The sequence below is a fragment of the Pieris brassicae genome, chromosome 3 (assembly GCF_905147105.1).
Source record: "Pieris brassicae chromosome 3, ilPieBrab1.1, whole genome shotgun sequence".
Classification (NCBI taxonomy): Eukaryota; Metazoa; Arthropoda; class Insecta; order Lepidoptera; family Pieridae; genus Pieris; species Pieris brassicae.
In genome coordinates, this window is record NC_059667.1 from 4537256 (window position 1) to 4551342 (window position 14087).

The window sequence follows — 14087 nt, forward strand, 5'->3', positions numbered from 1 at the left end:
GCTACCGTAATATGGTGGTTAAGTGTTCTAAGTTTTCTAATTTCCCGCGCAATTTCCTTAATTTAATATTTACATAAGAACCTTCCCCTGACAATAACAAACACAACAAAAAAAGAATTAGCGAACCAGTCGCTCACGCGTGATGCCGTGACCAAGGGAAATAGGGATTCATTTTTATATGTATAGAAGATGAAGCGTATTTCAATCCCCGCCCCGTATCGTAAACCTTTTACCAACTTTAAGTAACTAAAAGGGTTAATTGTCACGTGAAATTTATTGACGATATTGACTTTTTGGGCGCCGAACGTGTCCGATTTTGACATATTTTAATTTGCCATATGAAACGGAAATTAAATGAATGAAAACTTGTTAAGCGCCAAATGAGAATGCCAAACTTGCGTTCGTACTGTCAGAGGAATACTTAACAATGTATGTGAAATTATTAAATAAGGATTATGATTTTTCAAATCTTTATACAAATATTCCTGAAATAGGCGCTTTTAAATACGAATGTTATGGTTGATAAAAATTCAAGAAAATTTATAAAAAAATGTTTATTCTCTGTCAAGTATTTTACATAACATGTATAATTTTCACTTACGCTATTCATTCGAATCTTACATACTTATTGCGCTTCAACAAAATTATTCTAATACATCTATCCGCGGGTCCAAGTGTTTTAAAAAAATACATATGTGTAAAACTACCGTGCAAAAAGCACGTTACAGCGCTTCCAGAACACGAATTACAAATCTACGGGAGAAATTTTTTATACATTTATTTTAATAATTTGATTTCAAATTACATTGAATGAATTACAGAATATTTTAGTTTTATATGGCAATTGGTGCCTGGAAGCACTAGGTTAGGGTTAAAAATAATTATTCTAAGTGAAGTTTAGTGCAGTACTTGTTTTGTTTGCTTTGAGGGCGAGGCTCCCGGAAGTCGGCCTTCGCCTGCCCGCTTTACGCCCGTTGATTTTATATCTGAAAAAGTTAGTAACATTTGTAATTGTTGTAAAAAAAGTCAGTAATCATTTCGAGTTGTCAAATCCGAATTTACCGAATACTTGACTAATCATATTATTTTTTAAACAAAAGGTGTCTAATGTCAAAAGTATCACGTAAGCATTTGTCATCCGTCACCGTGACCACGCACGCTGAAAAGCACGCGAAACGTCGAAAAATTTAAAATTATGTAAATAATTGTAAGTTTATAATAATAATACATAGCTTCAATCCGTTTAAAAAGTGTTTTCTTAATGTGTAAAAGCTATGTCAACAAAAGACAATACTACATATTAATTTTTCTTAATTTATGAAATCAAAAAACAATATTACTATTTATTGCGGACAAGTGTCCAGTTTTGTATAAAAATACACACCTTGCAGCCACCTGACTTGAGTAGCCGGTCCATAGCCCTTGTCATTCCTCGCTGCAATACGGAATATGATCGCGGGCTTCGCTGACGAGTCTACGTGGGCCGCGCCCAGTGACGACTGCGGGACTACGCACGTGTTCGCTTTACCGCAATATACGCGTACGAAGGCCAGCTGGTTCTTTGATTCCTGAATTTTTTTCATTAATGTAAGAATGATAAATAAAATAGGTCAACATTTGATAGTCGTAGCTATACTAGCCGTACTAACTTAACACATACAAAAGTTGTGTTGCAAATGGAATGGAATTGTCGTTACATTTACGATTCCTATTTTTGACTGATTTCGGCTTCAATGTATTAAATTTCGTGTAGGTACACAATTTCTCGGAAACGTTTATTTCATCAAAATCAATTTAATATTTTAAGATATTCTACGGATTCATGATTGGTATAGCTTGTATTCTTTACTCAATTAATAACTGTATTATTTTAACTAAATACACAATTTTTCTTTCCATTATATACCATCATTGATAAGTTTTAATTTATATTTATGATATATTGTCAATTTTGTAATCGTAAGTAGTAAAAAATTTAAAGATCACCAAACCAAATGTGTTTCAAGTTCCGTGAGTTAACTCACATCAGCAATATAAATATAAAATAAATCAGTGGAGCTACCATAATTGGGTCTGAGCCTCAGATTTCCGAATCTGAATGTTTATTTCATGATCATTTGTCTAATAGGCACGTAGGTTATCAGCTTCCTATGCCTGACATATGCCGTCGACTTTTTAGGTCTAGGCAAGCTGGTTTCCTCAGGTTTTCCTTCACCATTCGAGCGAATGTTAAATGCGCACATAGAAATAAAGTTCATTGATACACAATCATTAAAATAACAATTATAATTTATATTTCTATACGTTCCCTACGACAAATAGGCTTGTTCCAAGGGCAAGGTGGGAACCTTATAAAATAAAAAAAAATGAAAAACGAAAAACGCGTTTTTAAGTGTCCTACCTTTTGTTGTGAACTGGAGCGTACAGCAAGATATACGGAGTACTCGAAGATACCTTCGGCTGCAACCTGTGGAGGTTCCCATGACAAGTGTGCGCCCTCCACGGACTTTGAAATTTTGATGGCCGAAGGTGCGCCCGGGAATCCAGGGAGACACGTTTTGAATGCTGCCTCCTATAATAGAAACATTGTAAAATCCCCATAAAACATGGCTTCAAAAAGCTTTATGGAGTAAAATCACTTGTGTACGTGTGTACAACATACGTATGTACGTACAGTACGTCAGAGGGACTAATGCGGCGCCATCTTGTATACACGTTTTGGCGGGTTATTATCATTTGAAATATTATGTTTCAAGTTTTCAATACTCAACAAAATTAAAAATACAATTGTTATTACACAAACACATTTAATCAGAATATACATAAGAAAAATATTTTATACTAGTTTAGGGAGCGTTCAAATAACGAATATGGGGGGGGGGGGCGCGTACCCTTGTTTAACGTTACGATGCGGGACGGGGATTGAATTACGCGTTATTGTTAATATTATTTCCAGTACTTTACACCAGAAAATGGTAATTTTCAGGTATAAAGAGTCACTGGGTGGTCACGAAACCTTATACTATTGGGTACAGAAAACGATACGGCGCCTGACGAAAATTGCATGACGGAACGCTTCCTTAGTTCATATTCCAAATAGCTTTTAAATTTTTCAACGATTATTGTAGGCGCAAAAATGATTTTAAGTCAAATTGAAAATAAAAGGAACCCTTCTGGAGGAAGAATTCTGTATGTCTATCCGCCACAGGTAAGACTTTTTAATGCGGTTTCTTGAGATTAAACATACCTCACTGAAGTCGCCTTTGCCACAGGAATTAATGGCAGCGATCCTGAACTTGTACGCCGTGCCGTGCTCCAGTGGCGTCGTGGACAATTCACTGAGGTCTGGCAGATTGTCCAACGATAAATTGGACAGCTCTATGTTCGGATCAGATATGTAGTTTTGAACCTGGTAAAAAGTTAAAAAATCTATGTGTACAAAGTAAAAAAATTGCATAATTAAAATTATTCGTTAAACATATAGTCATAACTCTTATAAAAAGCCTCAGATGTATCTGTTTTGTGATTGTTTATGTTTATATTCGGAAGGTTGGCAATCAGCATTCTGTGCCTGACACACTCCGTCTGCTTATGGGTCTAAGCGATGACCTTTTCCTCACGACTGCGACTGCTAAATACGCACATAGAGGCTTTTAAATTTAAGTAAAGTTTTTGAAATTTAAAAAAAAAAGCTTTAATAACGAAGTAACTAAGAATTTGTTAACAATATCTATAGACTAGGGTTGCCAACTTTTTATACAAAGTAAAGTATAATCGATACTGAAAATATTATTTTACATAGTGAAAAAATATATAAAACTGTTTTTAACAGTGTAGTGGCAATCCTAATTTGGACAGCACTTTCATCATTCTCAAACGCTTTAACAATTTTTACTGTCGTATTTACTAGGGATGAGATTCAAAAACTAGACTAAGCGCGAACTATTTAATGATGAATACATTTTTGACGTACGGGAGAGTCAGACTTGGCGCTGAGTTTTGATTCTAAATCTTACCCTTGTATTTAATTTTAGCTATATTATGATATATATCTGATATTTATAAAGTAATTGATTAATTAAAAAAAATGTTTTTTTTAATTTTATTAATAAATAATATAGGCTATTGTAATTTAGAAAATATTGTATGATTCATTAATGCTTTATGAACATTTTCATGAGATTAAAGTACATAAATTAATTTAAAATATACTCACTGTAAATGTAGTTCCTTTCACAATGCCAACTGTATACCACGTGTCTTCTTCATTTGGTTTTTGTTCTTCTTGTTCAGGCTAAAAAAATATTTCCCGTCTATGAATTTACGATCATAATTTGTATAAATATTGTGTTTTGTGTAGTGTCCTAATATCCGATTACAGTTTTTTTGTAAAGAAATAAATAACAAATAAATTCCTTCGGTCATACACACCTGTTCTTGATTGTGATGTAAGGCAGCACTAGCAAGGGTGGCCAGCGCGTGGGCAGCATCAGTGGGCGGCGCACAAATAGGCGTCTGCCCGTTAGCCCCTGAGCTGCTTACTGCCCCTTCTTCGGCCGCGCCACCTCCCGATGACGACACGCCCCCGCTCACTCCTTCCTCACCCTCTCCCTCCTCAGGTACTCCACTGCCTGCCACTAAAGTATATTAGGCATTAGCTATGACTCTATATCCAAATTAAGTGTTGTAAATTCTTTCTTTCTCTATAAAGGGTATTTGACAGCCACTTCATTAAAAACTCTACGAATCTTGGGGGCCGTTCAAGTATTACATAAGCAAATTGACTGCACTTTATGCCTCCTCCCCCTTCCTCCTGTCAGCAAAAGTAAGCAAAACTCTCAAAAATAATGGTACATAAACGTATTAATAATTTGTAAATCTTCGAAAATGCATTTAATTTCTTTCTTCTTGCCTATTAGATTAACAAATGATCATGAAACAGATACAGAAATCTGAGGCCCAAACCAAAAAAAAGGTTATAGCGAGATTGATTATTATTATTATCATTTAATTTGCACTTAAAAATTAGTAAAATAGGAATGTGGTCTACTCAGTGCTTAAGTTAACGGTAAGTAATTTTTATTAAATTTTAATAAATTTAATTTTATTAATTTTAAATACCAAAACCATTCATTTGTTTATTACATGTTACATCAAGTCATTGAAAAAAAATGTAGAAAGCTCACCCCATACTAAATACTCTTGCCTTATACATTTACTTTACTTTGTAAAATACCTTGCAACAAGTTAGGAGATAGAATTGCAGCTCCGTTTGCTGTCATTGTGAGTATTGGCATGGACTCACTCACAGCGGGCATAGTGTCTGCCCCTCCTTCCATTTCAGATGTATCTGCATCACCAAAACTGAAATTAAAATGAAATTATAAGTTCCTTCTATTTGAGAAAATCTGAAATCATATGATCAAAATCAGAACACTTACAATTTTTTTTTTATTAATTTTTATTTGTCAACCGCTGACAGTAAGAAATAAATATTTCCATAGGACCCATGTTTTTTTACTAGAGGACTTTAGTTAATATCATAGAGTTTGTTTCACTTTTAACCAATAGTTTATAAATTGTTAAATACTATCTATGCTTCTGGTAGCAAATAATGTCTTGTAACCATTCATTTTTAGGAAATTGATTAATAGAGAAAAAGAAAATAAGTAAAATAAAGTTTCAAGTTACCCTGACAAATAATTTTGAATTTTACTGAATATAATAAATATTTGGTTAATACTCACTCATTAGTGGGTTGTGGCAGTATAGTGAAGGAATGAAGTACTGCAGGTCCGTTGGCTGTTGAAGAGATGAGAGTTGGCTCTCCCTGCCCACTACTTGTTATGTCAGCACCTTCTGGAGTGCTGGAACTGTATAGAACCACATAATATTATTCATTTACAGTAACAAAAGTATGATGTACTACTTACAACAATAATAAACATGTTGCAGCCAAATAGCTCAATAAGCCGTTTAATTACAGATACCGGCAAAATTCTTGAGCATTAAACAAGGGAGGGGGGAGAGGGGCAAAGTTTGCGCATCGTACACAGCGCGGGACTCAAACGTCAACTGATTTACCAATCATGCGACCGACACGTCACTCTGCGGCCGTGTCGCTACACTCTTCCACTCTTGTTGTTTTTCATTTAACTTTGGAAAACAGCTCAAAGATGTGATTTGCCGACGCTATATTGGCAGTTTAAAAAGTTTCGTTTCGATTTTGAGAGATTCAGAAAGTAGAACTAAATTAACAGACAACGGGCTAGGCAAGTAATAAAACGTCATCGATTCATGTCTTTTGCCTAGCTATTTGAGGAACTGACTAGTTAAATGGCTTATTAAGCTGCGACATATGTATAACTAGCTTTTGTTTATGTTAGGACAAAAACAACATTTTTGCAACCTTTAAAACACTAAACATATTTCAGTCACTATACAAACAATAATAAATTATAAGTCTAAGCCTTCGTAATCTGGGCATCACACTATCTATTGGAGACAAAATAGATAATGTGTCTAGGATTCTTATATTTTAAACAAAAAATTGTCATCATTATCTTATGAAAAAGCGATTTTAACACGATTCTTCTATAATTTTACCTAATAGCTGTTCCAAGAATATCCTGAGCTGCACTACTGATATCATTAACATCATCACTGCTGGCAACTCCCTCTCCGCCGCCCATATCTTCATCCATTGTACTTGACTCATCTGCTAACAAAATGAATGAAATAAACATTTCTATGAATTAAACAAATAAAATTTATATACAATATTAAAAATAAGCAACAATTTAAGAACCAAGAAGCACTTGTGAAATGTATAAACATAACTAAATTGATAAAATGGAAAAATAAAATAAACTAAAAAACAAACCATCTTTAATAATTGATGCAGTATCACCTTCGATAGGCATAGCAGAGCTGATTGATTGGTCAGGAGACTCTTCTTGCTGTTCACTTCGTTCAGCTGTATCCTCATCCAAAACTTCATGTTTTAAAAGGAGATCTAAGCCCTCACTCTCTTGAGGAGAGTTGTCTTCAGTCACAGCCTATAAAACCAATAATATGTTTGTTTATAAATTATAAATTAGTTTACACTTAGTATAAATTTGAGTTACTAGATTTTGATCAAGGCTGGCATAACAAGAAAGACTCTCCTCCTCTTAATAAAACTGTAGTACATCATTTTGCTAGGATATAGGAATTTTTATTAGTTTTTCACACCTTGAGTTTTATTATCAAATTTTCATATAAATTTTTTTACCTTTTTTGTATGTTCACATGTTTTTTTTTCTTCAAATCTGTATAGTATTTAAGTAAAGCTAACAAACAAACAAAACTTTCCTCTTTAAAATATTTCTGAAGATTTTCAGGTTGAAGTTGCAGACATACATAAAAAACCAAACTTTAATACAAGAAATGTCTTACGGGAGTTGATAAACAGTTGTCTCCAATATAAGCAGAATCATCCCCAACTGCTCCAGGAGTTGTTTCATCTATATCCATTTCATCTTCTGCTTCTAGATAAACAGAAGGTTAAGGGTTAAATTAATTATATATTCTAATTAATAAACAGAGAATGCCTAATTCTGGTATCTTACTCACCTTGATTGCCTTCTTCAGCAACTTCTGGTTCATCATGTTCTGCCTGCTCTCCACCTTCCTCCAGTTCTAAGAGATCACTGCTACTTGTGGGTGCTGCTCCATTTGTAGCTAGAATTATATACAAATAAAACAAAATAATTCTTACATTAGTCACGTTTTAACGTTTAAACATGAAATATTACTGAAGCGTGAGCATCACAGTTAGTGACCTAACATCAAACTCATGCTTATTAGGTTTGCAAAATATGTATTTACATCAATGATGTAAATATGGATTACCTGCACCCTCTGTTTCAACCGCATCAGAATGCTCGCTGGTAATGTTATCTTCCGCTATTTCATCAATTGTTTCTGGTTGATTTTCAACCAAAGGAGACATTTCCGCGCCATCGGAAACATCACCATGTAATTGTGCTTCTGCATCCATTGTGCACAAAATATTATACAAGGATTGTTTTTCACAAATAAAGATTGATTTATGAAACCCAATTAACAAATAAAACCGAACATTCTCAGAATAATTCACAAATTCACCAACTATTTGACAAATTCAAATAATGGCCCGATGTCCACAGTGTTTAGCGGCTAGCCAACTTGGCGTCACTTTTTGACGTTTTATAATAAGTCAGTTGTCGGAAGACAAAAACTATTAACTATACATTTTACACCGACGAAGAGCAAATATAGGATATAAATACAAGTAAACACTCAACTGACAAATCTCGTCTTTGACAAGTGTGATTTTAATTTTTAATTGTCATTCGTATTTTATAAGTTGTAACGCGACTACGTATTTTATTTAAAAATAAATAATATACTGGTAAGATTGTTTAATCCTAAGAATATCATTGAGTAACAGAAAGGTATAATATTAAATGGCCATGTTATAAAATATTATTGGTAGTAATAATTGCAATTTATTATTGTTATTATTTGTCCGATGCCGGTAGTCATAAGTTCTCTAGGTTCCATATTCATATTATGTTTAATTATTATCATAAATGTAGGTGACGTCAAACATTGTCTCCTATCGTTGATATGATTATTAATTAATTGATTATTCATAAGTTATACTCGTGAAAGGTTAACCCCTAATTTTCATTGGAGGTTACGTGTCTTTTGATTTAGATAATTAAATTTTCCGTTTTGTCATAGGAAATTATAATGGATTTGTTAGAATTGGTTTCATCAAATAAAATTTTTGGGGGTCTCCAAAAGATATTCTCCCATCAGTCAACTGAGCTTAAATGCAAAATGAATTTTTCTATTTATTTTCCTCCGCAAGCGGAGGGTGGTGATGTTAAATTACCAGTTATTTTCTATCTATCTGGATTAACCTGCTCAGAACAAAACTTTATTTCAAAGTCTGGTTTTCAAAGGTATGTATTTTATAATAATAATGATATATTTATTACAGGTAATTATTGTATTGGTTTTAGTTAGAGTTGGTCTTAATAGCTATGTTAGTAATCAAAACAAAAATATTATTACTGTGGTATGGGCAGCAACCAATTTTTTAAGCTATGCAAGTTCTTTGTAAATAACACATTCAGGATACCATTGGGCTATGCCACATCAGGCATGCTAGCGAAATGATAGCATTAAGATTGTCAGTTTCAGTCTTTTCAAACACACCTGATGCACTGTAAAACCTTGGTAAGCCTAATAACAACCTAAATGTGTTGTTATACTTAATATGGAGCATATTTAATGCCCATAGTTTTATAGTAGCATGAAGAACTGGATGTTTGAGTGTTAGTTAAAAATGGTACCAGAAAATGGAAACTACCATTTAAAAACTTGTTAGTCATCATTATGTAACTTTTATTATATTTGACTACTTGACCTCATGCCACATCAAGACATTATTATTGCATTATCTTTATCAAATTATATTGTCAATAAAGTCAAAATAATACTAAAGAAAACGAAACATTTTTATGTAAATGATAAGTCTGGTCTATACTCAGTACTTCTATTATACTATTAATTTAAAAAAAGTATTTTAATTTAAACTTTTAATGATTTTAGATATGCAGCGGAACATGGAATCATTGTTGTGGGCCCAGACACTTCACCAAGAGGGGTTAAAATACCTGGAGATGATGAATCATGGGATTTTGGGGTTGCTGCTGGATTTTATTTAGATGCAACAAAAGATCCCTGGTCTAAAAACTATAGAATGGGAAGCTATGTTAATAGCGAGCTTTATGGTTTAATATTAAGTGCATTTGAGAATGTAGTTGATATAGACAGAATTGGTATAATGGGCCATAGGTATGCTACCTCAACTAACTTTTATAGAAGAAAGATAAGTTAGAATGAATAAAATAAGAATAAAGCGATTTGATAAATATTTTTGCCTCATGTAAGCTAAGCTACTGGTAAATAATAAATTTTGAATTGATTTGAGTATTAGATTGGGACATCCAAATAAAGGATTAGATGAACTTATACCTACAATTATTTAACACTGTTGAATTTTCAGTATGGGGGGTCATGGTGCCCTCACTTCTGCATTAAGAAATCCAGGCCAATATAAATCAATAAGTGCATTTGCTCCTATTTGCAATCCAAGTGTTTGCCCATGGGGTGTTAAAGCTTTTAGTGGTTATTTAGGTGAAGATAAAAGTAAGTGGGTGGAATGGGATGCTACCGAACTTGTAAAGCAGTATGATGGACCACCTCTTACTCTTCTAATTGATCAGGTATATTTTATATATTTAACTTTGTGTATGTGTAATAAATCATACCATAGTTTCATGTATTTAGTGTCATTCATATAAAGAATATTACATATTTTCAAGTTTTCATAAAAGAAAGAAAAACTACTTTTTGCTTACAGGGTGCTGCTGATAATTTCTATATCCAAAAGCAACTTCTGCCAGAAAATCTTGTTGAAGCATGCCGTTCAGTTGGGATTCCTGTCATCTTGAATTTACGTGAGGGATATGACCATTCCTATTATTATATTTCCACATACATTGGTGAACATTTTGATTTCCATGCAAAAATACTGAAGGCATAATTTTTTAAATGTATTGTTGAAGTATAGCCAAATAAGACTCGACTTATCTGAAAGGCCCTTCAAAGTGCAATTGGTAGTAATAAATATTTATATTTTAAACTGGTAAACTTTACAACCTTATTTTATTATCTCCATGTAAATATGCACTCAAAGTGTAAGTTATGTACTCATTGTTGATGTTGTTGCTTTTATCTACCCCAAATGCATTTAAGTTTTGTAATTAATTCAGGTGTAAGAATAAAAAGTTTATAAAACTGTTAGTATGTTTTATTGATAACAATGCCATTTAAAATATAATCTATCAAAATAATTTGAAACATGAAGTCACAATAGTGGTTTTGTAAACAGTTCAGTTTGAATTAATACTATCTAGAATCCTTTCTAAAGTTGTGGTAATATTGTAGAAACTTATCTCGATTACCCCAGACGTGTAGGCCGCCCCAATAACACCATGCCCTGCAAATGTGTATATTAAGATATTACATTAGCAATAGTGAGTGATAATACTTTGATGTAATTTCATAGAGATCCACTCAATTCTTAGTGCTGGTGTTGCAACCTTTGAATTGTATAAAAAAAAAACTTATTGAAATCAGGATCACTGTTGGGTAATGGTTTGGAATAGGAATGCTATTGGAAGTTACAAAGTATGAATTATGATCTTTCTTACAAATGAGAATTAACGAAAAGCTATATTTGTGTATTAAAATATTAAGGTTAACTGAGAACTGTATGAGAAGTTTAAAGATCAAACTAAAAGCTTAAATATGTGATCATGTTAATAGCCTTAACACATTGAAGACTTTTTCTAAAAAACTATTGATTAACATATGGATATACATACATGCCAAATAATGCTCCACCTAAATGAGCTGCATGGTCAAAAAATTTCCATCCCAAGACAACTCCAGCTAAGTCAACACTCATAATAACTTTGATTGCCTAAAACAATAACAACATTAATATGGTACCAATACTCATTTCTTTCTGTAAATTATAAACTTAAGTGGTAGTTATAAAATTATTATGTGAGACTAAAACTATGAAATAATGTCTGATATAAATCCTTAAAAGGGAGCAGACATGTAAATAGCATGATACAAAATTAATGTCACCTTTAAACCTAACTGTTTTAAATAAACTTCTGTTATACTCACAGTGCCAGCAGCAAAGGTGTACATTGGCAAAAATATTATACTCAGTTTGGTGTCAGGATATTGCACACATACATAAGACAACACTGCCATGATTGCTCCTGACTGAAAATAATATATTACAGTATTTCCTATATGAGTAATGTAATTATAAATTGAAAATATTTGTAGAATATATATAACTCACCGCACCAAGACTAAGACCAGGCTGATTTACCATAACTTTGTACAGAACACTGGCAAAGCTGCTTATTACACCAGCACTCATATACATTGCTACAAATTGCTCTTTTCCCAATGCTGCAATGCCAGCTAGATGTACAAAATGCTTAAATCATTATGGGTAAATATTTAGTATTAAATAAACAACTATTTTTCATTATTGTTCCTTCAGTATTATATAAGGTTACAGTATTTTTTTTAAGATGAATAAGTTTACAGAACCGCAGCTGTTCACTTTTGCACAGCTATTGACTTTTTGTTAATGCGCACATTTTAACTTCCTTGCATGGTAAAGGCTGTGGCAGTCATGAGACAAATGGTGTGCCTTACACCAAAAAAGTTGATGTATTTCATACATAGAAGGTATGTTATTAAAATAAAGGGTCAGAAAAGAGACATAAGGATGCATAATGTATATCATGACTATCATAAATTGTATGAAACTATTTTTTTAACATACCTGGCATGAAACTATACAAGACATACATATTGGCAGCTAAGTGAAATCCTGAATAATGACTAAATGTTGATAGTACCATAGGAAGACACACTGCACCTAAATCGATAAATTTATTTATAAGTAGTATGAATGTATATAGCAATTAAAAATCTTAAATTTAATAAATTCTACACTTTTAACAAAGATCAAAATACATATACTTACTACCAGAGGGATTTGAGCAGAAATATCTGATCATAAAAGTTTGTAAAGCTCTCACACGCCAGGCTCCAAAAACTAATAAATTACCGGCAAGGATAGGATAAAATACTTTTTCATTTGTTCTTAATGAATCCCACCATTGTCTAATTGGACCTGGCTCAGATTTCTGTAAAACATATTATAAATATTTAATCATTCTTTAAATTAATTTAATGGCATCCAAATGCATGCATAGTTGTAGGTTATACACCTCATTAAAACAACATGCATTTTGAATAGATTAAATAAAAAATTAAAGCAGTTTGCATATTTTAAAGAAATGTAAGGTTCAAAATTATATTTTTAAAAAAATCATACCTGAGGGTTGCGCCTTTGATGGGAATTGAGCCAGCTATTTGGTCTTTTAAGAAAAGCTTTTGCATGAGATCTAACATTTTCATATTCCCATATAACACAGCCAGCTAAACTTACTCCTGTTACCTAAATCGTATTATGTCTTCACTAAGATATTAGGTCAATAACTTATTTGATAATAATGAATAATTATTGCGTTTGCAATGATGAAATGTTTTAAAATATTTAATACAAAATAGGTAGAGCAACTTACCCCTACAGTAAAAAGAAGTGGTTTTACCAATGAACTAGCATTTAAAGGACCCGATTCAATTTGTGGGATTTCTAGTGGGTTTGGTTCAATAGTTGGCCGTCGTGCACCGCGCCGCGAATTATGAAAAGGTTGTCTTAGTTGGAACTGAGCATATCCAATATTATTAGGCTTCTTCAGCAACATGGGTTTGCTGTAATTTAAACGATAATGAGTAATTAACGTATGACTTAATATGGGTTTTGAATAAGAGTCGATAATATTATATTACCAACAAAACCTTAACTCTGCCGCAGACCAAACATTCCGTACAAACATAATTTAATATTATATTGGTGTTTTCAGTAGTACATAGTTTTTCTAGAAGACACTATTTTTTTAAATAGACTTTAATTGAATATTGTAGTTTCGGATAGATGGAACTGAAATAGAATTGAACAATATTAATAATTTTCTGTTTTGTTTTTGACTGATGATAGTACTAACTGTAAGTGTAAGTTGTATTTTTTAAAATGTTGACATTTGACTTATTAACTATTATACGTCAACGTCATATGATATAATAATAATTAGACTATTGTATATTTTCTCTAATTCTACAGATTGTATTATGGAGAAAGAGAAGAACATAGTATTGTCTTTTGTTAGTATGGCTTTTACACATTAAGAAAACACTTTTTAAACGGATGAAGCTATGTATTATTATAAACGTATAATTATTTACATAATTTAAAATTTTCCGTCGTTTCGCGTGCTTTACAGCGTGCGTGGTCACGGTGACTGATGACAAAAGGTGTTGAATGT

At 32.5% G+C, this 14087-nt stretch overlaps 3 protein-coding genes across 9 annotated transcripts; 1 reads left to right on the plus strand and 2 right to left on the minus strand.

Moving 5' to 3' along the window:
• Nucleotides 1–537: 537 nt before the first annotated feature.
• On the minus strand, nt 538–8224 carry LOC123707470 (host cell factor-like). 4 transcript variants are annotated; one of them, XM_045657535.1, is made up of 13 exons: nt 7894–8224; nt 7615–7722; nt 7438–7529; nt 6911–7058; nt 6607–6718; nt 5748–5873; nt 5237–5364; nt 4432–4637; nt 4217–4294; nt 3248–3409; nt 2402–2572; nt 1385–1568; nt 538–986 (listed from the first exon to the last, which is right to left on the minus strand). In XM_045657535.1, exons 1-13 carry the CDS (start codon nt 8039–8041, stop codon nt 898–900), a joined length of 1752 nt encoding a protein of 583 aa, XP_045513491.1. In that variant the 5' UTR covers nt 8042–8224; the 3' UTR covers nt 538–897. The 4 variants fall into 4 exon arrangements, with proteins under 4 accessions (XP_045513491.1, XP_045513490.1, XP_045513489.1 ...); XM_045657534.1 differs by having other exon boundaries at nt 6607–6721; XM_045657533.1 differs by having other exon boundaries at nt 6884–7058.
• Nucleotides 8225–8341: 117 nt separating this feature from the next.
• Nucleotides 8342–10899, plus strand: LOC123707233 (S-formylglutathione hydrolase). Of its 2 annotated transcripts, none has more exons than XM_045657114.1 (5): nt 8342–8434; nt 8770–8993; nt 9646–9891; nt 10103–10322; nt 10460–10899. In XM_045657114.1, exons 2-5 carry the CDS (start codon nt 8779–8781, stop codon nt 10640–10642), a joined length of 864 nt encoding a protein of 287 aa, XP_045513070.1. In that variant the 5' UTR covers nt 8342–8434; nt 8770–8778; the 3' UTR covers nt 10643–10899. The 2 variants fall into 2 exon arrangements, with proteins under 2 accessions (XP_045513070.1, XP_045513071.1); XM_045657115.1 differs by having other exon boundaries at nt 8388–8477.
• LOC123707232 (presenilins-associated rhomboid-like protein, mitochondrial) lies at nt 10894–13775 on the minus strand. Of its 3 annotated transcripts, none has more exons than XM_045657111.1 (9): nt 13564–13775; nt 13287–13476; nt 13037–13159; nt 12683–12845; nt 12479–12574; nt 11984–12108; nt 11800–11901; nt 11487–11584; nt 10894–11098 (listed from the first exon to the last, which is right to left on the minus strand). In XM_045657111.1, exons 1-9 carry the CDS (start codon nt 13599–13601, stop codon nt 11008–11010), a joined length of 1026 nt encoding a protein of 341 aa, XP_045513067.1. In that variant the 5' UTR covers nt 13602–13775; the 3' UTR covers nt 10894–11007. The 3 variants fall into 3 exon arrangements, with proteins under 3 accessions (XP_045513067.1, XP_045513068.1, XP_045513066.1); XM_045657112.1 differs by having other exon boundaries at nt 13559–13775; XM_045657110.1 differs by having other exon boundaries at nt 13555–13775.
• Nucleotides 13776–14087: the final 312 nt, after the last annotated feature.